Raw genomic sequence first — 24,672 nt, 5'->3', positions numbered from 1 at the left:
AACCATGTAGCTTCCATAATCCTTAATGGAAGAAGTTTGAAACAACCTGGCCAAACTGAGCAATGAATGGAGAAGAGCTTTGGTTAGAGTGGTGGCCAAGAAGCTGATGGTCACTCTTTTTGAGCTCCATGATCATATATGGAGATGGGAGGAACTGCAGTGATGTTTGTTTGTACAGAAAGACAAACATCACTGCAACACTCCACCGATCTGGGCCTCTCCTCATTGAAAAAACATGAAAACCCACTTGGAAATTGCAAAAAAAGCATTTAAAAGGACTCTCTCAGACTGTGAGAAACAAGTTAGCCTTAATGAAAACCTAGTCCAGAGCATTCAGAACCTCTGTCTGGGCAGAAAGTTCACCTTCCAACAGGACAATGACCCTAAGCCAGAGGTGGACAGTAACGAAGTACATTTACTTGAGTACTGTACTTAAGTACACATTTTGAGTATCTGTACTTTACTCAAGTATTATTTTTTATGGAGACTTATTACTTTAACTTCTCTACATTTGAAAGACAAATATCGTACTTTTCACTCAACTACATTTCTACCAAGGTCCTCGAAGTCGAAAGTCGTTTTTGCAGACAGTCTATCAGTAATAACTCTTAAGGTTCAATGAATTCCCAGCATTTTTTGAACACTGATCAGCTGATTGCAAAATAGAAGACAGTTCCTCGGCACAGTGCGCACACCCAAGGCTACACTTAGAAAGTTTCAGTTTTCTGAAAAGATTAAAAATTTGTTTTGTTTTAAATTTTTGCCTAAAAGTTTCAGTATTGCAGTGTTAATTTTGTTGACGAATAAAAACGATTTCACTGACGAAAACGAGACGACAACTAAATAAAACCAGTTTTGAATGACAAAAACTATTAAAATTTCTAATCAAATTTTCCTCAACAAATAAAAACGAAATGAAAATGTTAGGGAGGGACGATTTGGGAAAAGATCCAGTCAGAACTGATGTGACCAATACACACAAAATTATGTCAGTTTTGGCGAGTATTAAGAATATTTACATAGTTGATTTGGGAGAATATCGGATGTGTATCAGTGTATTGGATCCGTGCATTCGGCCTTAAAGTGACAGCAGCTTTGTAACTTTTAAACAAGTATTGAAATGAGTTGAAGATAGTCGTATGCTAGCATGGAGCATCACTGACTGGCTTAAACCACCATGATGGCACAGCCGTTGAATTCATACAACAATGCAACAATAATGTAACAATAATAAAATAATGCTTTGACATAAAAAAAGGAAATTTACTTTTGATACTTAAGTACTTTTAAAAGCAAGTACTTCTGTACTTTTACTTAAGTAAAAATCAGTTTTTACAACTTTCAATTGTATCAGAGTAATATTTGACCAGTGGTGCTTTTACTTTTACTCAAGTAATGGAGTTGTGTACTTTGTCCACCTCTAAGCACACAGCTAAGTGACAATGCAATAGTGGCTTATGGACAACTCTGTGAATGTCCTTGAATGGCCCAACCAGAGCCTGAACTTGAACCCAATCGAACATCTCTAGAGAAACCTGAAAATAGCTGTCCACCGACAGTCCCGATTCAAACGGACAGAGCTTGCAATTAAAATGCAATTAAATTTACAAAGCTTGTGGCTGTAAAGGCGTTTTAAGTACTGAGTTAAGGGTTTGAATACTTATGCAATGTAGTTATTTCAGTTTTTCCTTTTTTTAATTTGCAAAGTTGTCATTCACAGATCTTTTTTTTTTGCTTTGCCATTATAGTGTATGGAGTGTAGATTGATGTGGGAAAAAAGTTATTTAAAGCAGTTTAACATAAAGCAGCAACATAACAAAATTTGAAAAAATAAAGGGGTTTGAATACTTTTGCAAGGCACTGCATAGATAGATAGATAGATAGATAGATAGATAGATAGATAGATAGATAGATAGATAGATAGATAGATAGATAGATAGATAGATAGATAGATAGATAGATAGATAGATAGATAGATAGATAGATAGATAGATAGATAGATAGATAGATAGATAGATAGATAGATAGATCTGAAATATTGACTGTTGCAAAATGGTGGATAATTTAACGTGCCTGGAGCTGTTGAATGGGGTATCTACATTTAGATGTCTATATAAAACACTTTCTAATGATTGATATGCCAGTATTAGAAGCTGATATACGGTTGGCATAACCTATATTTCTATAAATTATTTTAGATACTTATAATAACAGACACAGGAAATGAAATCAACACAACACAAATAGATGCAAGAATTTAATAAGAATGTTAATTATGGAGGCATTTGAAGGAATAACTCAAGTTTAAAACAGAGCAATTTAACCCAAGATAAATTGTAGACTGATTTGTGGAATCTATGAATATGTAGTCATTTAAGAAAAGAAACTCACTTAAACATCCATTTTAAACACTAAGTCTCGTATTGCATAATGTGATATTAAGTAATGACAAAAACTGTTATATGTTATATGTCAATATGTTAACTGTGATAATATATTTTGAAATGCACAACATAATTTTATTTAGTTAGTAATTTTTCTTTTCACTGGTAGGCAAGCAACTTCAGAAAAAAATCTCCATCCTGTTGGGAATAAAAGACAAAAAGGTGTTAGCATTAATGTAACATACATTAAAAAAAAGATTTTGAGTCATAGGCATGACTTACAGCAGTTAGCAAGCTTTTTCCACTCTGGAGACACGTCAGCCTTTACCAGTGCACAGGAGGACACATAATTATTGAAGGCATTGCAGAAAGCATTTTGACTTCCATCACTGAGACACATTTGGAAAAGGCAGTCAGCAGCGAATCGCCTCTTTGATATTATGTCATGGCACTGGGCAAATGGGCCCGTCACATTCTCTAACAAGCCACAGTAGCTTTGTCCGCTATATAGTAACTTCTTATCATCTGAGCAAGGTGGAAAGTGCCAGCAGTTGCTGTTGCTTTCAGGGACACTCCAAGACTTTGCCCATTCGGTGATGTCTGTCATGCTGTTACCACTCGGTGTGACATAATCATCCTGCAGGTCATTACTGTAGGTTCCACACATTCCAACTATGTTATTATAGTAGCTACTGGACAATGTCACCATGAGGGTATCCGCCCAATTAAACATCACCTCCAAGCCAAAATCTGTCTGCAGGACCCCAATAGTGCCTGACTGCGTTATGTTGATCCCCTCAGAGTTCAAACTCACAGGAAGATTTGAAACTGTGCCATCAATCTGGTTAGGATAAAATGAGAGCAAGCAACAGACATATCAATTAGAGAATTTACAAAGTGTACAACAGGCGTAGTCAACCCTGCTCCTGGAGATTTTAGCTCCAACCCTGATTAAACTAATCTGAACCAGTCAATTAAGCCGTCTAGGATTACTTGAAAATAGCAGGCAAGTGTGTTGGATCAAGGTTGGAACTGAAGTCTGTAGGAAGGTAGCCCTCTGGGTGCAAGGTTGGCTTTCCCTGATATGCAATATTACCTTAGAGGGACACTGAGATGTTTTAACATCATAACTTGATGGTACTGACTTACTGTCACATGATTGCGGTTGCCTTGGATGAAAGTGATATCATGTCCTCTGACTGTAATAGTGGCTGACTTGACGTAAGAACCACGCGCGCCTTTAAGGATATCGTTCTTGTTGACGATGCTGAACGGTGTTAGTGTTTGGTCTTTGCCTGAAGTTTTAACCAAAGTATAGGAGCAAGTACCCTGGAAGGAGAAGTGGTTTCCATCGAAGGTTTTGTAATGAGGATCTCCTTTGGCAATGCAAGAGGCCTTAGACTTTGCAACGCACAGTGCCTTATTTTTTTTCACAGTGCAGTACTCTTGTTCACGGCACTCATAGTTACTGCAAGGATCTGGAACGGAAGTGCACATCTGTATTATGGTTTCATTAAAACCTAATTGGGAAATGCTTTACAATGCTCATTATAGATATACTTACCTTTCTTGTAGCACCCAGTTACACCTTCTTTTTTGTCACAGATCTGATCTGCATCACATTTCAAGGGTTCACAGGAGAACACTCCGGCTTTGCAGAGGCATTTCTCTTTACACTGTCCTTGAATGACTGTCTCACCTGACTGCAAAAAAAAAAAAAACAGACAACAAGTGTCAGGTTTTTTTTAGTGTGATGTTTGACTACTGCAAGAAAGAAACTGGAATGGTTTCTCACCTTGTAAAACTTTCCATCTACATTACAACCACAGTCCTGCAAAGCCTTACATTCACCTCCATCAAACAAGAAGCCATCATCACACTGACATCCTTCCTGACATGGTGGACAATTCTGTGAGTTAGTCAGGCTGGCGCAGGTTGAAGAGCAGGTGTCAGCACAAAGCTCATAGTGACTATTTGCCGAACATTCGAGTGCTGGAAGAATACAAGTTTTTAGAGAGAATGTTTAATTTTACACAGTATCTTTCTTGACTAAAGGCCAAGTAAAACGAAGGCCAGCAAGAGGATAAGCAAGAAGAGGATTCTTTTTGGAACATGCAGACACTCACGACAGAAGTTGTTATTCCTCCAGCTGTTGATTGACGTCCCAATCTCTTGACAGCTGGCAACATATCTTTGTATGTGGCGACAGTGAACTGTCTTGTCTTTTGGTTGTGTTGCCACATCTTTGACACATTCATCGAAGAATTTCTGAGGTGGAATTTTTTCGTAACAACTAGAAAATGGTCCCTTCTCTGCGATTAGCATACTGCAAGCTGTTTCTGCCTCTGTCTGTTTGTCTTTGTCCGGATTTAAACATTTGGGGCCACAAATTGTTTGGCACATCATTTTGTCTGATGCCGAAACCCAGGCCCCAGCAAAGTATTCCACGGATGATGTCTGAATACCATCTGGCAGGAGAAAATCATCTGCACTGTTTCCATTGTAGTTGCCACAGAGACCTTTGACTGCATTTTTGAAAGTGGATGGGATCTCGATTTTGACCATAGAGACTGTATCATATGTCAGCTTCAGTCCAAAGTCTGTTTCCACAACAATGTTAACACCGCTCTGATAGACTTGTGCCAGTCCTTCATCCACAGTCACAGGGAGATTGGTTTTAACGTTGTCCACCTGTAAAGAAAACACCAACATAAAACTTTAACATTTTAGGCAACAATATTTGATCACTTAAAACTATTATTAGTGTTTTAGTAACCAGTACATTACCTGAACCTCCCAGATGTGGCCGGGAAGCAAAGTAATTGTGGATTGTTTTATTTGAATTTCCACTCTTCGAGTAAAGACTATCTCAGAGGACTGCTGTTTCACTAACACACTGAAAGAGTTCATGTCCTTGTCCTTGTCCTGAGCTGTCTCTGCCAATCTATACTCACAGTCTCCTTCAACAGTGAAGGACTTCCCATCAAATGTCTGATAAAGCCCAAAGCCTGACACTGAGCAAACGGATTTGCCCTCCGGGAAACAGCCCTGAACTCCATTCAGAACCTGGCATTTCTCGTTTGGTTTGCAGGTAAATCCATCATTACACTGAACTCTTCCATTCTCTTTGCATACACATCTCTGCTGGCACTTGTCCTGAGGGAAGAATTCCTGACCCAGCTGATAGTACTGGTCCTTATAAGTACAGCCACACTGCTGTGCAGCCACACACTCACCATCGCTCAGGACAAAGCCTTTGTCACATGTGCAACCTTCAACACAGGGAGTGCCCATACAGCTCTTGGGCTCAGTGAGGCCACGGCAGGTCTGCGGGCATCCAGCAGCACAAACCTCATAGTGGCTGTGTGCCTTACAGGTTGTAGCTGTGGACAAATCATATTAAGAACTAATGTCAAACTAGAGTAATGAGTAATTCATTATATTTGAAATAATGCAATACTAACGGCAGAAACTGTCGGTTCTCCAGAATTCCACTTTGCCAAGTGCGTCTTGGCAAGCAGCTGTGTATGCAGTAAGAGCACTGCAGAGGGCTGACGAATGGCCACCGTACATACACATATCATACACACAATCCTCATAAAACTGATTTGGATTCACTTTATCATGGCAGCCTTTAAATGGTCCCTGTTTGTCAGTGATCTTGCTGCAAGGCTTTGTAAAAATGACTTGGTTTCTCTCTGTGGCATCACATTTAGGACACGCTTTGCCCTGACACCCGTCTGAGCATCCAGGGTCATCCTTGACTTTCCAGCTGGTTCCAAAAATTGTTGGGTTTGAAGCAAAGGTGTTGTTGGGAGTAAGCAAATCATCATTGGCATTGCCATTCCAGTTGCCGCAAAGCCCCCCCACTTCTTTGTAGTAAGTGCTGGGGAGAGTCAGTGCTACGTGGCTATCCCAGTTGAATTTCAATGTCAGATCAAAGTCCGTTTTTATCACGCCAAAGTACCCACTGTAGAATATTGAAAGTCGGCCATCTTCTAGTTCATATGGCAATTTCACAAACAGATTGTTGACCTTTAAGACAAATTTATCCAAATCAATTAATATTCAAAACCATGTGTGTTTTTTGTAGGTGAGTGTACAGTAACATTCGACTTGTTTATGCATGCAGTTATTCATATGACTGGTATAAGACTAATGAACTAATGGATAATGAACTGACCTTCACTTTGCGTGGGCTTTCCTTACTTAAGACAATTGCGTATCCATAGACTGTTAATGATACAGTCTTAGTGTAAGCAACTGCCAAGTTTCTTCCTCTGTTCTCATTCTTGACCAGCACCTCAAAAGGTATCAATGATGGATCAGCTGTATTGAGTAGCTTGGACAAATAATAGGTACAGGTTCCTTGGAAATCAAAGGCTTTACCATCAAATGTGCGGTAGTGGGGATCCCCTGCACCCTGGCAGGTACTATAGGACATTGGATAACAATCTTTCACTCCATTCTGTGTGCCACACACTAGAGGATTCTTACACTTTGATGCTGTGCATTCAACCTTTCCAGTTTGAGGGTTGCACACACATTTCTCTGTGCATTGTTTCTCACTCCAAAATGTCTGCTCGGCTAGATAATATTGGCCTTTGTATGTGCAGCCACACTTTTTCACAGGTATGCATTCATCTCCATTGCGGACAAAACCTGCATTGCACTGGCAGCCTTCCACACATGGCAGTGTGCACTTGCCTGGGGCATCTCGATCAGCACAAGAGGCAGCACAGGCTGTGCCGCAGGCATCATAATGCATGTTGACTGGACAATACGTTGCTTGAAGGATTAAACAGAGAAAAGAGAGAAAATTTAAAAACCTGGTATATAACATATATATTTTACTTTTATGGTACACTTGTTATAAATATAAATACCTTTGTTGTAGCAACCAATGGCACCATCTTTTTTGCCACAAATCTGATCTGCATCACATTTCAAGGGTTCACAGGAGAACACTCCAGCTTTGCAGATGCATTTCTCTTTACACTGTCCTTGAATGACTGTCTCACCTGACTGCAAAAAAAAAAGAGACAAGTTGCAGTTTTTTCCTGGGACTAGTGTGATGTTTGACTACTGCAAGAAAAAAACTGGAATGGTTTCTCACCTGATAAAACTTTCCATCTACATGACAGCCACAGTCCTGCAAAGGTTTACATTCACCGCCATCGAACAAGAAACCATCATCACACTGACATCCTTCCTGACATGGTGGACAATTCTGTGAGTTAGTCAGGCTGGCGCAGGTTGAAGAGCAGGTGTCAGCACAAAGCTCATAGTGACTATTTGCCGAACATTCGAGTGCTGGAAGAATACAAAATTGTTTTTAGAGACTGGCGCAGGAATCCGTTTTTTGAGAGAGTGTTTAATTTTACACAGTATCTTTCTTGACTAAAGGCCACGTAAAAAAGAAGGCCAGCAAGAGGATAAGCAAGAAGAGGGTTATTTTTGGAACATGCAGACACTCACGACAGAAGTTGTTATTCCTCCAGCTGTTGATTGACGTCCCTATCTCTTGACAGCTGGCAACATATCTTTGTATGTGGCGACAGTGAACTGTCTTGTCTTTTGGTTGTGTTGCCACATCTTTGACACATTCATCGAAGAATTTCTGAGGTGGAATTTTTTCGTAACAACCAGAAAAAGGTCCCTTCTCTGCGATTAGCATACTGCAAGCTGTTTCTGCCTCTGTTTGTTTGTCTTTGTCCGGATTTGAACATTTGGGGCCACAAATAGTTTGGCACGTCATTTTATATGATGGTGAAACCCAGGCCTCAGCAAAATCTACCACGGATGATGTCTGAATACCATCTGGCAGGAGAAAATCATCTGCACTGTTTCCATTGTAGTTGCCACAGAGACCTTTGACTGCATTTTTGAAAGTGGATGGGATCTCGATTTTGGCCATGGAGACTGTATCATATGTCAGCTTTAATCCAAAGTCTGTTTCCACAACAATGTTAACACCGCTCTGATAGACTTTTACCAGTCCTTCATTCACAGTCACGGGGAGATTGGTTTTAACGTTGTCCACCTGTAAAGAAAATAACATAAAACTTAAACATTGTAGGCAACAGTATTTGATCATTTAAAACTATTTTTAGCGTTTCAGTAACCAGTACATTACCTGAACCTCCCAGATGTGGCCGGGAAGCAAAGTAATCGTGGATTGTTTTATTTGAATTTCCATTCTTCGAGTAAAGACTATCTCAGAGGACTGCTGTTTCACTAAAACACTGAAAGAGTTCATGTCTTTGTCCTTGTTCTGAGCTGTCTCTGCCAATCTATACTCACAGTCTCCTTCAACAGTGAAGGACTTCCCATCAAATGTCTGATAAAGCCCAAAGCCTGACACTGAGCAAACGGATTTGCTCTCCGGGAAACAGCCCTGAACTCCATTCAGAACCTGGCATTTCTCGTTTGGTTTGCAGGTGAATCCATCATTACACTGAACTCTTCCATTCTCTTTGCATACACATCTCTGCTGGCACTTGTCCTGAGGGAAGAATTCCTGACCCAGCTGATAGTACTGGTCCTTATAAGTACAGCCACACTGCTGTGCAGCCACACACTCACCATCGCTCAGGACAAAGCCTTTGTCACATGTGCAACCTTCAACACAGGGAGTGCCCATACAGCTCTTGGGCTCAGTGAGGCCACGGCAGGTCTGCGGGCATCCAGCAGCACAAACCTCATAGTGGCTGTGTGCCTTACAGGTTGTAGCTGTGGACAAATCATATTAAGAACTAATGTCAAACTAGAGTAATGAGTAATTCATTATATTTGAAATAATGCAATACTAACGGCAGAAACTGTCGGTTCTCCAGAATTCCACTTTGCCAAGTGCGTCTTGGCAAGCAGCTGTGTATGCAGTAAGAGCACTGCAGAGGGCTGACGAATGGCCACCGTACATACACATATCATACACACAATCCTCATAAAACTGATTTGGATTCACTTTATTATGGCAGCCTTTAAATGGTCCCTGTTTGTCAGTGATCTTGCTGCAAGGCTTTGTAAAAATTACTTGGTTTCTCTCTGTGGCGTCACATTTAGGACACCCTTTGCCCTGACATCCATCTGAGCATCCAGGGTCATCCTTGACTTTCCAGCTGGTTCCAAAAATTGTTGGGTTTGAAGCAAAGGTGTTGTTGGGAGTAAGCAAATCATCATTGACATTGTCATTCCAGTTGCCGCAAAGCCCTCCCACTTCACTGTAGTAAGTGCTGGGGAGAGTCAGTGCTACGTGGCTATCCCAGTTGAATTTCAATGTCAGATCAAAGTCTGTTTTTATCACGCCAAAGTACCCACTGTAGAATATTGAAAGTCGGCCATCTTCTAGTTCATATGGCAATTTCACAAACAGATTGTTGACCTTTAAGACAAATTCATCCAAATCAATTAATATTCAAAACCATGTGTGTTTTTTGTATTTGAGTGTACAGTAACATTCGACTTGTTTATGCATGCAGTTATTCATATTACTGGTATAAGACTAATGAACTAATGGATAATGAACTGACCTTCACTTTGCGTGGGCTTTCCTTACTTAAGACAATTGTGTATCCATAGACTGTTAATGATACAGTCTTAGTGTAAGCAACTGCCAAGTTTCTTCCTCTGTTTTCATTCTTGACCAGTACCTCAAAAGGTATCAATGATGGATCAGCTGTATTGAGTAGCTTGGACAAATAATAGGTACAGGTTCCTTGGAAATCAAAGGCTTTACCATCAAATGTGCGGTAGTGGGGATCCCCTGCACCCTGGCAGGTACTATTGGACAATGGGTAACAATCTTTCACTCCATTCCGTGTGCCACACACTAGGGAATTCTTACACTTTGTTGGTGTGCATTCAACATTTCCAGTTTGAGAGTTGCACACACATTTTTCTGTGCATTGTTTCTCACCCCAAAATGTCTGCTCTGCTAGATAATATCGGCCTTTGTAAGTGCAGCCACACTTTTTCACAGGTATGCATTCATCTCCACTGCGGACAAAACCTGCATTGCACTGGCAGCCTTCCACACATGGCAGTGTGCACTCGTTTGGGGCAACTCTATCAGCACAAGAGGCAGCACAGGCGTTGCCACAGGCATCATAATGCATGTTGACTGGACAATACGTTGCTTGAAGGATTAAACAGAGAAAAGAGAGAAAATGTAAATACCTGCTATATAAACATATACTTTGCTTTTATGGTACCACTTGTTATAAATATAAATGCCTTTGTTGTAGCAACCAATGGCACCATCTTTTTTGCCACAGATCTGATCTTCACTACATTCCAAAAGTTCACAGGAGAACACTCCAGCTTTGCAGAAGCATTTCTCTTCACACTCTCCCCGAATGACTGTTTCACCAGACTGCAGAATATATTAAGGAAATTAATAACATTTTGGTGGGAAAGATAAAAATGTCACAGTTTTCTCTGTGGTTGGTGTCACTGGGTGTCATGTACTATTAGCAATTAAAAAATTTTTACAAATAAAATGAAAAGAACAGACCGGAAAGATTCTCACCTTGTAAAACTTTCCATCTACATGACAACCACAATCATCCAAAGTTGTACATTCACCTCCATCAAACAAGAAGCCATCATCACACTGACATCCTTCCTGACACATTGGGCATTTTTGGGACTTTGTTAAGCTTGCACAGGTCGAAGAACAGGTATCAGCACAGAGTTCATAGTGACTGTTTTTGAAACATGTGAGTGCTGGAAGAAAACGGAAAAATTTTAAAGAAATACTTAGGGTTTGGTGCTTTAATGGGAATTTACGTAGATAAGCTAGAGGAGAGTTATTTTAAAACCTAAATTATACAGCCACTTACGACAGAAGTTGTTATTCCTCCAGCTGTTGATTGACGTCCCTATCTCTTGACAGCTGGCAACATATCTTTGTATATGGCGACAGTGAACTGTCTTGTCTTTTGGTTGTGTTGCCACATCTTTGACACATTCATCGAAGAATTTCTGAGGTGGAATTTTTTCGTAGCAACCAGAAAATGGTCCCTTCTCTGCGATTAGCATACTGCAAGCTGTTTCTGCCTCTGTCTGTTTGTCTTTGTCCGGATTTAAACATTTGGGGCCACAAATTGTTTGGCACATCATTTTGTCTGATGCCGAAACCCAGGCCTCAGCAAAATCTACCACGGATGATGTCTGAATACCGCCTGGCAGGAGAAAATCATCTGCACTGTTTCCATTGTAGTTACCACAGAGACCTTTGACTGCATTTTTGAAAGTGGATGGGATCTCGATTTTGACCATAGAGACTGTATCATATGTCAGCTTTAATCCAAAGTCTGTTTCCACAACAATGTTAACACCGCTCTGATAGACTTGTGCCAGTCCTTCATCCACAGTCACAGGGAGATTGGTTTTAACGTTGTCCACCTGTAAAGAAAACACCAACATAAAACCTAAACATTGTAGGCAACAGTATTTGATCACTTAAAACTATTATTAGTATTTTAGTAACCAGTACATTACCTGAACCTCCCAGATGAGGCCGGGCAGCAAAGTAATCGTGGATTGTTCTATTTGTATTTCCACTCCTCGAGTAAAGACTATCTCAGAAGACCTCTGTTTCACTAACACACTGAAAGAGTTCATGTCCTTGTCCTTGTCCTGAGCTGTCTCTGCCAATCTATACTCACAGTCTCCTTCAACAGTGAAGGACTTCCCATCAAATGTCTGATAAAGCCCAAAGCCTGACACTGAGCAAACGGATTTGCCCTCCGGGAAACAGCCCTGAACTCCATTCAGAACCTGGCATTTCTCGTTTGGTTTGCAGGTAAATCCATCATTACACTGAACTCTTCCATTCTCTTTGCAGACACATCTCTGCTGGCACTTGTCCTGAGGGAAGAATTCCTCACCCAGTTGATAGTAACGGCCCTCATAAGAACAGCCACACTGTTCCATGGCCACACATTCACCATTGCTCAGGACAAAGCCCTCATCACATATACAGCCTTCAATGCAGGGAGTCCCCTCACAGGCCTTGGGCTCAGTGAGGCCATGGCACGTCTGTGGGCATCCTGTTGCACAAACTTCATAGTGGCTGTTGTCCATACAGGATGCAGCTGTGGACAAATGATATTGAGGACTATTGTCACAATATTTTTTGTATCATCTTCGAGTTGCATGTATTTAAAAATCTTAAAGAGAAGTAAATATTGTTGGAATGAATACTAACGGCAGAAACTGTTGGTTCTCCAGAATTCCACTTTGCCAAGTGCATCTTGGCAAGCAGCTGTGTATGCAGTAAGAGCACTGCAGAGGGCTGACGAATGGCCACCGTACATACACATATCATACACACAATCCTCATAAAACTGATTTGGATTCACTTTATTATGGCAGCCTTTAAATGGTCCCTGTTTGTCAGTGATCTTGCTACAAGGATTTGTAAAAGCAACTTTATTTCTCTCTGTGGCATCACATTTAGGACACGCTTTGCCCTGACATCCATCTGAGCATCCAGGGTCATTCTTGACTTTCCAGCTGGTTCCAAAAATGGTTGGGGTTGCAGCAAGTGTTTTGTCAGGAGTCAGCAAATCATCATTAACATTATCATTCCAGTTGCCGCAAAGCCCTCCCACTTCACTGTAGTAAGTGCTGGGGAGAGTCAGTGCTACGTGGCTATCCCAGTTGAATTTCAATGTCAGATCAAAGTCCGTTTTTATCACACCAAAGTACCCACTGCGGAATATGGAGAATCTACCATCTTCTTGTTCAAATGGCAAATTCACATGCAGATTGTTGACCTTTAGGACACAAGTTACCAACTAATTAACAAAAGTTTTGGTTAAAAGTATTGTGTTTTTTAGGTTAGCGTATAATGACGTTTGTTCATGCCTTTATTCATATTAATATGTATAAATGTAAAAAAAAAAGTTTTAAATGTACAGACCTTCACTTTGCCTGGGTCATCCTTACTTAAGACAATTGTGTATCCATAGACTGTTAATGATACAGTCTTAGTGTAAGCAACTGCCAAGTTTCTTCCTCTGTTTTCATTCTTGACCAGTACCTCAAAAGGTATCAATGATGGATCAGCTGTATTGAGCAGCTTGGACAAATAATAGGTACAGGTTCCTTGGAAATCAAAGGCTTTACCATCAAATGTGCGGTAGTGTGGATCCCCTGCACCCTGGCAGGTACTATAGGACATTGGATAACAATCTTTGACTCCATTCCGTGTGTCACACACTTGGGACTTCTTACATTTTGTCATTGTACAATCAACCTTTCCAGTTTGAGAGTTGCACAAACATTTCTCTGTGCATTTTTTGTCACTCCAAAATGTCTGCTCAGCTAGATAATATCTGCCTTTGTAAGTGCAGCCACACTTTTTCACAGGTATGCATTCATCTCCACTGCGGACAAAACCTGCATTGCACTGGCAGCCTTCCACACATGGCAGTGTGCACTTGCCTGGGGCATCTCGATCAGCACAAGAGGCAGCACAGGCTGTGCCGCAGGCATCATAATGCATGTTGACTGGACAGTCCAGAGCTTGGAGGAGAAGAGGAAAACAAAAATATAAATATTCTGATTGTCACATTAATTGTCAGCAAAAATCCTAACATAATTGTACAAAGAGCACCGATGTTCCATTCACATTTATAAATCTAAATATTGAATGAATTGAAATATCTAATATATACTACTATATATATATACTACTTACGGCAGTTGGAAAGTGTCCTCCAATTTCCAGTGATTTTGATTCCAGCTGACATGCAAGCATCAACGTAACTTTGAATGTTGTTACAGAGGAAGTTTCTGATACCGTTGTTAATACAGACATCATAGACACAATTATCTACATACATGTGGGGATCCACAGTGTTGTGGCAATTAGCAAATGGCCCATCAGTTTTAGCCATGACACCACAGTTTGTGTCTTTTTTGTACTCCTCTTGAAGACTTAAAGAGCAACTTGGGCATTGTCCATTACAGTCATCATTGCAAAACAAATCATTATCTGGAACTTTCCAAGTCTTAGCAAACTCAAGGACACTGGAGAGCACCTTGCCTTTGGGATCAATATATTCATCTCTTCGATCACCATTATAGTTTCCACATAGACCACCTACAGTCTGGAAATAGCTGCTTGGAGCTGTGATATACAACATCATATTCCAGTCATATTTCACCTCTAAGCCAAAATCCGTTGAAATAATAACATTCCATCCCCTCTGAGCCACTTTTATTTTTCCACCATCTATAGTCAAAGGCAGGTAAGTGTTTTCACCATCCAACTAGCATGAAAAACAAGAACACAAAAACCAAAGAAAGATGTTTACTTATTGTTCAATATGGTTTTAAATAAATCAAAAAACTTTATAAAGTGATTTTCACTTTTACCTCTACTACTCCTCTTTGGCTGCCAGCCACCACTGTGTGATTGTACACAAGGACAGAAACCGTCCTTACATATGCCACCCTTTTGCTTCCCCGGTGATTATTCTTTGCCAAAATTGTAAATGGTGTGAGGCCGTTTTGAGGCTTTGTATTGTTTGCCATGACGTAGGTACAAGTTCCCTGAAAGTCAAATAATTTCCCATCAAATGTTTTGTAATGGGGATCGCCAACAGCCTGACATGTGGCAGTGGAAGTGGGGACACAGACACCCTTTCTGCACTCCTCCTGCTGACGGCACTTAACAGTCTCACAGGGGTCTGGTGGAGGCGGTGTTGACGTAAAAACTTAGGGAACACAAGAACGTTTTTTTTTTGGTCATTTCGATCAGTTGTAATTCATATGTCATATCTGACTGATTGCACAAAACAAGGAAAACATTATGTTATGATTTCTTACCTGTATTACACACTCCTGTTGTGGCATATCCATGCCTTGGTTTCCCACCAAAAACATAAGCAGCCATCAGGGAATCACCTGATATGGTGATGGGACCTTTCTGCGAACCAATTGACTTGGTAGCCCATACAAATTTCTCATTAGCAGGGAACGTTTTCCACTTCAGTGAACCGCTGATAGTGGAGGCTGATGCTGCTTCAGCAACAACAACAACAGTGTTATCATAGCCATCTTGAGAATGAATGGTCCATGATTTTGACATCTCAGAGGTTGGTATGACATTGGTTAGAAACTCATCATTGGGAAAATTGCTACTGAAATACATTACCATGATGTTTTTGCTACTTTGGATGAGCTTAGGATTTCTGCTCAAATCAACAGCTAAAACTTCTCCAGAATTTAGCTTTCTTTTTTGGGGATATTTATTCCTATTGAAAATGGACACAACGGTGTTGTCCTCTGGGGCAACCACATAGGCTGTGTCCTTGCTGAAGGACTGATGCATTGCAGGGACCAGGTATTCATTGGAGAGAGACTCAATTGGAACCAGCTGCTCAAAGACATGCTCACAGGTGCCTATGATAATGGAGCACTCGTGTCCGGCCAGGACAGCTACAGGAGACGTGGATGTGATTTTTGTTCCAGACAAATTTTCCAGACTACGAAGTTGATAAACTTCGTAGGGAGCCAAAGTGATGGTTTTGGTCTTCTTGGCTTTCCAAAAATTGCCTGAAATGGACACAGTCTCAATTGTGTTTACATAATTGCCATTGATTATGGCTACCAGCTTTTTATATGGACTTGGACCCGTGTTTGGAGTAAAAACCACATAACTCTTGCCAAGCTGATTTATCGGGAAGATCACACTGCTGTCTCCAGTGTATTCCTTTATGTTGGATGATACGACTGAGATAGCAGCAGTAGAAGAGATGTAAACGGTTTTGCGGAAGACTCCGTCACCTTCAATCTCAGTGTTTGTTGGCAGGACAATCCGTTTGGTCTCACCTCGTCCTATGTTCACATTTTCACTGTAACTCAGTGCCTTTATCTCAACTTTCACAGTGGCTGGGGAATCCTGTGCTGTTATGGAGAGAGTCGGACTGGCTTTTCCATATTGGTAATTTGTCATAAAAGCGGTGATGAATTCACGCCCTATTGGACATCCACTGACTGCTGTAGTAAAACAGAAACACAATATTGTCACTGCCACACATTTATAGTTAGTGATAAAGCAAACATTAGTAGTGTTAATAATACTAATAAATAGTAGTATAGCATTGCCAAAGTACTAGGAGAAAAAGTTAGTTACCATCAAATCTTTATTAGGGGTTAGAAACCCTATTACAATACAATATCGTTTATCTTACCAGTGACTGTTAAAACTGCCGCACAGAGAAGAAAAGACCGTGTCTCCATGGCTGTAAAAGAGGAAAAATACATTTACCACTCCTAATGATATTAGTTTTAAATCTAGTTTTAAAAGGATGAACATAAGTAATTCCAGAGACTGAGCAATACTTACCTGAAGGCCAGGTCTCTTGTGAACAAAATATTTTTTAAAAAGGGAGGGCTTATATAGTATTTCTGGTAACGAAAAAAAAAAAATTTTTTTACGGAAACAGGAACTCCTTTTTAAGGTACATAAAAATGTGTGTAAATTGAAGATAATGTGAGAATTCTGTAAACAATGTTCTGCATCACAGCTATAGCAAACATGAAACTGCTGACAGAAAGACTGTTATTAAACACAATATTTGTGAGTTTATAAACCAAATATACTTAAAGGAGGGAAGGATTCAGACGGTTTGAAGTGTGTGCATTGGGATTTTAATGAACACATCACTGTGTACATTTCCTCCCTGTACAACCAACAAACCAAACTATATGTCACTAAATACATTGAACATTCACAAAGCATAAGAGCATCCTTTAGCAGCAGTGGCTTTAGAAAAACATTTCCCACTAGTCGCGCTAATCTGAGTGTTCACAGTTTCTCAATCAATTTGGGGTGATTATGCTGTAAATAAATTTAATGTTTATTGTGTATATATTTATCTGATTTGCAATGTGGGTTTAGCAATTAATTTCTACAATCTTTGTCGGTGACTGTGTACTATGACACATACTATTTACACAGAAACAAGGCAGATCACTTAGGGTAAAAGATGTTTGCCTAGCTTTCCTGTTAAAATGGATTGCATGATAAATTTTACAGTACAAACAGAAACTGATGTGTTTCAATTATGTTGTTTGCCTGACATGTTTGCCTAGATTGTGTGTTGTGAAACTAGCTAATCCTCCACTTGAAGAGATCAGACTTCTCAGAACTGTGTTATTTCCCTAATCTAATTCAAACCTGAGCCTTCAGAAAAGTTAATGAGTTCATGTCACTTGTCAGCTGAAGATTAATATCAGAAGATAGTCCCTTGCACTTGATGAAATCACCAAGACATTTTGGAAGGCAGCATCAGAAAGCTGTGTCTCTGTCAAAGGTCATGGGTCTTTCAGCAGGACAATGACAGTAAACACTTTAAACACATGTTTAACTGGTAAGTTAACTGAGTGTTCTGACACTTGTTGCTTTAAAGTGTTTTTGACTCAAATTTTAATGTGCTGTTTTTGCAATTATATGAAAATATTAGTTTACTAGTTTATTATATTACTACTTAACCAAATGGTTTAAATCAATGTCAAATACAAAGAGCGCTGTTGTTACAACATAACCCACTGTAAGCTACACCTAATAGAAAGCACAGACATTTTACATTTTGTACATTCATTTATTTATTCACTTATTTATTTGTTTACTTATTATCCAATGTTTTCATCAGCAACCCCATTTTATTACATAAATACATAAAATATTTATATGACACTAAATGTAATGGGAAAGAAATTAGAGACTTGAAATACTTCAAACACAGGTTACTAACTATACAAACAGCCAGTGTGTGTTTGTTATTCTTGCAATTGTGGTAAATGTCTGTCCCAAGTCTAATAGAAACACACACACACACACACACACACACACGTCTGGTTTACTATCTTTGTCGGGACTCTCCATTGACGTAATAGTTTTTATACAGTACAAACTGTATATTCTATCCCCTTACACTAACCCAACCCCTAAACGTAAAACTTTCTGCATTTTTACCTTTTCAAAAAAACGAATTCTGTATGATTTATAAGCTTGGTTCCTCATGGGGACCTCAATTTAGGTCCCTGCGGTGTCACGAGTCCCCATGAGTCTGTGTGTATTCAGGTTGAAGTCCCCTACCGAGACAGAAAAACATGAACAGACACACACACAAAGATTAACTTGCGTGGATTTTCAAATATCTTTAAGTAGTTTTAACTACACAGACAACGTTTGATTTTCAAGACAGATGACTATGTCCTGTGGGACATAGTCATCATTACATTTAGGCCCGGTTTCACAGACAGGATTAGGCCTTAGTTCAATTAGGACATTTAAGTAACTTTTATAAACGTGCCCAAGAAAAAAAACATTACTGGTGTGCATCTTTAGACAAAACAATGCCACTGACACATTTTAAGATTTGTCAGTGCAAGATTCTTTCAGTTAAAATAGCTCAAACATGCATTTTAGTCTAGGATTAGCTTAAGCATTGTCTGTGAAACCGGGGGATAGTGTTATATAAATATTATATGTATTTATACCCATTTGAATTTAAATGTTTCAAATAAAATGGGGTTGCTGATGAAAACATATTGGATGATAAGTAAACAAATAAATAAGAATAAATAAATGAATGTACAAAATGTAAAATGTCTGTCTGTGCTTTCTATTAGGTGTAGCTTACAGTGGGTGATGTTGTAACAACAGCGCTCTTTGTATTTGACATTGATTTAAACCATTTGGTCAAGTAGTAATTTGATAAACTAGTAAACTAATATTGTCATATAATTGCGAAAACCTCACATTAAAGTTTAAGTGTCACAACACTCAGTTAACTTACCAGTTAAACATGTGTTTAAAGTGTTTAAACATCATATTAAACAAAAGAATCTGCTGATTCAGTTCTGTAGCAACTCATTAATTTAACATCGATTAACATTATACCAAAAACATAAATGGACAAAATGTTACCCATATATAGTGATTTCACCACTGTAACTAATTTCAACACTCCCTAGTTTCTCCTACATGAAAAGCACTGACAATGTTAAATGTATAGCCTCATGTACTCCCACAGGACATAGTCATCTATCTCTAAAATCAAACTTTGTCTGTGTAGGGTTAAAAATATTTAAAGATATTTGAAAATGAACAGAGAGAAAATGTACCGTTTCAACCCCATCTGTCTTGCCATGGGCCATTTGGAAAGTTAAAGATAGTAAGGCCTCTAGGCCAAGATGTGTGTACATCGATGGTCTGTATGTCACACCTTTAGTACAGTGGCAGTTGCAGTAATTTTCTGATTGGTCAGTTTGAATGTCTCACATTTGGGCTTCAGTCATATGGTCAAAGAAGGGATAAAAGGAGATTGTAACAGTTGCTCTGCCTCTTCTTTTCCTCTGGGTGCCTTTCTTGGGGCACTCTTTTTTGTATATAGTTGTATAAAAAGTTGTATATATTCTAGTTCTATAATTCTAAGAAAAGATGAGCACTTAGTTTTGGTTAGTTCTATGAGTCAGTCAACTGTAGCGCAGACCAAATCAAATTAAGCACTAAATCATGATAATTCAGGATGGAAGGTTGTGACAATAGATAGACCATGATGTCATGCTCTCAGTATAAAATGATCAGAAAGACATTATCGCCCTCTAGGGGCAAGCGAAAAAATGTGGGAAACCAAATTTAGATGTACTAGGTGTACTGTCATGTACGGGTACATATTACATATCTAATCTTATAGACAGGCCCATATTTTATATATCTCTGTAATTTAAATGCTGGGTCTGTGCATATCAAAACACAATTTAATTTTAGAAATTAACAGATAGCCTACCATAGATAATCAAAATCTCCAAAAACTAATGTGTACAACAAACATATAATATTGCAGGAGACTACAAAACATATCAAAATATTGGATTAGTTTAACCCTCAAGCCATCTTCTGGACACAGAGGGTAAAATCGTTTTTGTTTTTTGTTTTTCAAATACTTTTCCTAAGTCTGCCACCTGAACACACAAAACAATTGACTCGATTCTACAATGTTAAGTGCTTGAAAAAAAAAGTCCTTTGTGGACAAAAATGGGCACCCATAGGAATGAATGGAAAAAACAGTAATTCCGAGCATATTTTTTTTATTTGTCCAATAAAAATCAATAAATCCAACACAATGAAGATCATACATACACACAAATAAAGGAGTGAGCCTATACAACATTCTCAATGTGGCAAACATTCACACGCAAGCGCACACACGCACACACACACACACACACACACACACACACACACACACACACACACACACACACACACACACACACACACACACACACACACACACACACACACACACACACACACACACACACACACACACACACACACAAAAGCATTGCATTGAAAGCCATTGAATGAGCCTATAATATTCAATTATTTTTTTATTTTTGTCAAATAAAAAACAGTCACTCACACATACACAAACAAAGGAATTAAATGAGCCAATAACTGGGCAATTAAAAAATAATAATTATTGTTTAAAAAATGGTTAAAACATTGGTTTACAGAGTTCAGCCCACATGCAGCCACTGAGGAGTTATATTGCCATCTAGTGGCTATTGATATTTTAGCTTTAAAAATAAATTAATACCATCATAGGTCACCAGATGTCACCAAAGTCACCACATTTTTAGGGTTTGGCTCTCTGGACTTGCTGATATGTTTTTTTTTTCTACTGAAGTTAAAGAAATATTAAATATAACATAAAAATAAGCATATTTTACATAAAAAAGATGGTACGTTTAGAGGTAAATAAATGCATTAATACCCCAAAAATCACAAAAAAGGCATAAATTGATATAATTAATTTTATCAAAGATGGTGATATAACATTTATTTAAAAAAATGTTTGAACTTCGTGCCCAAATGTGTCCAGGAGGGTGGGATTAAGGGCTGTTATGCGAGGGTAGCTTGAGGGTTAAAAGCTCCAACTCTGTACAAATCAAGAGAACCCATTTGAGTGACTACTTTTTAGGGGTGTAACGGTACACAAAACTGATGGTTCGGTACGTACCTCGGTTTTGAAGTCACGGTTCGGTACGGGTTCGGTACAGTAGTTTTAAAAAATGGCTTAATAGTTTATTAAACAGTGGTTTACTGAAAAAAATGTGTCTGTCCTTGAATTAATTAAATTATAACTAAAAGTTTCTTAAAGATAATGCTGTAAACTAGGGAGCCCTTACTTGCACATTATTACTATATTAAAGGTTAACAACAGAGCCCAAACTATATTCTATATATAACTATAGCCTATATTCAGCTGATATTCATGTATAGGATAATCAACACTCAATTAACACATTGTGTCCAAACATGTAAACTTCACATAAGGCAGTTTTTGCATTAACTCCTAAATATAATTATAAAATTATGTTTTTTCTCCAATTCGTTGTTGAAATATAATCTTAGTGACTGCCATTTTCATGACAGATTTATCTAAACATAGCATTAAATAATCAAGACTCTACTATTCTACTAACAGGTTAAGTAGAAATAATATATATATATATATATATATATATATATATATATATATATATATATATATATATATATATATATATATATATATATATATATATATATATATATATATATATATATATATATATATATATATATATATATATATATGATCGCGTTCACTCGCGCGTTCACTCGCGCGCTTGAATTGACGCACCTATCAGTAGTCACATTAAAGAGCGTCAAAACGGCATTTATCGTTTGAATTACGTGATAAAATGGACTCAATACTTAATATGTTCGAGTGGGAACTAGGATTGAAGTGTGTTCCGCGCTTATACGTGTAACGTTACACCCCTACTACTTTTATTCCCTAGCATCTCAACTGTGCTGGTGAGAGTCTAAAAGGGGTGGTAAACCACGATTTCACTATTCTAACTTTAGCTAGTGTGTAATGTTGCTGCTTGAGCATAAACAACATCTGCAAAGTTACAACGTTCAAAGTTTAAAGCAAAGGGAGATATTTGCTTTTAAAGAAATCATCACCACCCCCAATATTTACATAAACCCCTCCTCCGAGAATATTAAATAAGGGGGGTGAGGCCATTTTGTATCGCTGTTGTTGTGGTTAGTAGGCTGGAGTGGTGTTGCTGCAATACCGACGAACGCTGTTATTTACATCCGGATTGCAGGTCTGGGGTACTTGCTTTGTTCAGCCTTCCTAAGGAAGGGGGTGCGTTGCAGTGTGTTTAACATACAGCATGTTATATGCATGTGTGTTTGAGACAGAGGGGAACAGGTCGCAGATATATGCTGCCCATCATAAATCACGAGACAGACAGGGGTCGGAGGAGAAGACTGGAAAATGTGACATAACGGACAATATTCGTCTGTATTTGCAATTAATGAGCCGCGGTTCAGCTGCACATCTCACGGAGGAAACTTCCACAATGTTCGCGAGTTCAATGCAGGATTTGCACAACGGCTTGTCCTGAAAGATGGATTTAAAAACAGAAGCTGTTTACGGGCCACAACCTGTAAGTCTGATTTATTTTTCATCGATGTGTTTTTCTGTAATAGGTTAATTGTACGTTGTAGCAAGGAAGTAAACAGATGACAACGCTGTTCTGCAAACCAGTCTGTTAAATGCTCATTCATACTTAACGTTATCCGACCAACACCTAACGTTACAAACACTAACGTTAAAATCTCAACAGCGAACCTGGCATTAGTGTAAATTATTCTTTGATTAGAGCTTTTATGTATTGTTTATACATAAACAATGCTCGCTTAATAAATAAACTCCAGCTGGTCCAAAACGCAGCAGCTCGAGTTCTTACTAGAACCAGGAAGTATGACCATATTAGCCCAGTTCTGTCAACACTGCACTGGCTGCCTATTAAACATCGCATAAATTTTAAAATCTTACTTATTACTTACAAAGCACTAAATGGTTTAGCTCCCCAATACTTGAGCGAGCTCTTAACATATTATACTCCATCACGTCTACTGCGGTCTCAAAATTCTGGCCAGTTGATCATACCGAGAATATCCAAATCAACTGCAGGCGGTCGATCGTTTTCCTATTTAGCACCTAAACTCTGGAACAGTCTTCCTAACATTGTTCGGGAAGCAGACACACTCTGTCAGTTTAAATCTAGACTAAAAACACATCTCTTTACTGTGGCATACACATAAAACACTTTTTCAATGAAATGATTGTTAGGCTGCATTAACTAGGTCAGCCGGAACCGGGAACACTTCCCATAACACCTGATGTACTCGTTACATCATCAGAAGAATGGCATCTACGCTAATGTTAGTCTCTCTGTTTTATCCCGAGGTTTACTGCAGTCAGCTGGATCCGGGCCGTATCCAGATCAGATGGTGGACCTGCGCCCAGAGAAGACCAACACAGGACCCCGAAGTGTCTGGGAGACCGTGATTAGACTCCCCCTGAAACTGCCTCATCGACACGGCATCTCAATAAACCTGTCTCCTGCGTGTTGCCTCCGATCATTCGAATATTGCACTTTAATAATTATTTAATCAACATCATCCTCAATAAACCCGTCTCCAGCATGTTGCCCCCGGTCCCTCGAATATTCTGATCTATTATGACCTCCGAGCTGTAAAACTGCCAAAATAATAATAATAATACGCTGTTTGTTAATTGGCCAGAGGAGAACTGGCACCCCGACTGAGCCTGGTTTCTCCCAAGGTTTATTTTTCTCCATTACGTCACCTAATGGGGTTTTGGTTTCCTTGCCACTGTTGCCTCTGGCTTGGCGTGCTCAGTTGGGGACACTAAATTTTTCAACTAAACATCGAAATACATCTAAATAATAAACTAAATTAACCATTTAAACTAAATTACTGATCAAATTATTGATCTAAAGCCCACACTGTCACTGTATGATACTTGAAATTTTTCCAGAATGGCTATACAGCTGAATAAAATTATGCTGCATTATTTTCCTGTTTAACACTGTAAAGCTGCTTTGAAACAATCTACATTGTTAAAAGCGCTATATAAATAAAGTTGACTTGACTTGACTTTATCTACAGGCATGCTAAACATGGTTCTGTGTGTGATTTGGCTACTAGTAAAGCCAATGTTTAGTGTTCCTTTTGGGTTAATAGTTCTTGCGACAGATATTTGGCTATAATCGTTCTAAAAATACAAAAATAACAGTGCCATTCAGTAGCGATCATTATAGATCTGCAGTCTTTACTCTTGAGGACTGAACAGGTTCTGCTCGATCATCTTCACTAAAATTGTCT

At 38.9% G+C, this 24,672-nt stretch overlaps 2 protein-coding genes across 3 annotated transcripts in view; both read right to left on the bottom strand.

Moving 5' to 3' along the window:
* cenpv (centromere protein V) overlaps nucleotides 1-24,672 on the bottom strand; it is a 278,526-nt gene that overhangs the window by 38,104 nt on the left and 215,750 nt on the right. The gene's annotated exons all lie outside the window — the stretch shown is intronic.
* Nucleotides 2,245-16,767, bottom strand: LOC307125254 (IgGFc-binding protein). The gene is made up of 26 exons (XM_079814988.1): nucleotides 16,750-16,767; nucleotides 16,595-16,645; nucleotides 15,228-16,400; nucleotides 14,775-15,115; nucleotides 14,095-14,668; nucleotides 13,315-13,919; nucleotides 12,598-13,168; nucleotides 11,889-12,484; nucleotides 11,228-11,792; nucleotides 10,915-11,111; nucleotides 10,620-10,758; nucleotides 9,917-10,521; nucleotides 9,198-9,768; nucleotides 8,521-9,116; nucleotides 7,863-8,427; nucleotides 7,501-7,697; nucleotides 7,271-7,409; nucleotides 6,568-7,172; nucleotides 5,849-6,419; nucleotides 5,172-5,767; nucleotides 4,511-5,075; nucleotides 4,180-4,376; nucleotides 3,949-4,087; nucleotides 3,534-3,862; nucleotides 2,667-3,225; nucleotides 2,245-2,582 (listed from the first exon to the last, which is right to left on the bottom strand). Coding segments are annotated over exons 2-26 (11,046 nt in total). The 5' UTR covers nucleotides 16,644-16,645; nucleotides 16,750-16,767; the 3' UTR covers nucleotides 2,245-2,580.

Source organism: Gobio gobio (genome assembly GCF_949357685.1).
Source record: "Gobio gobio genome assembly, chromosome: 4".
NCBI lineage: Eukaryota > Metazoa > Chordata > Actinopteri > Cypriniformes > Gobionidae > Gobio > Gobio gobio.
The sequence above is the reverse complement of the archived record's forward strand: the minus strand, read 5'-3'. Positions and strand labels throughout refer to the sequence as shown.

What these genes read in the sequence shown, in the direction of transcription:
- LOC307125254 (XM_079814988.1), bottom strand. Translation starts at nt 16,643, where the DNA reads ATGGAGACACGGTCTTTTCTTCTCTGTGCGGCAGTTTTAACAGTCACT. An exon ending in GCCACATCTGGGAGGTTCAG is followed by an intron (nt 8,428 to 8,520) that starts GTAATGTACTGG and finishes TTTTCTTTACAG; the next exon opens with GTGGACAACGTTAAAACCAA. An exon ending in TAGATGGAAAGTTTTACAAG is followed by an intron (nt 4,088 to 4,179) that starts GTGAGAAACCAT and finishes TTTTTTTTGCAG; the next exon opens with TCAGGTGAGACAGTCATTCA.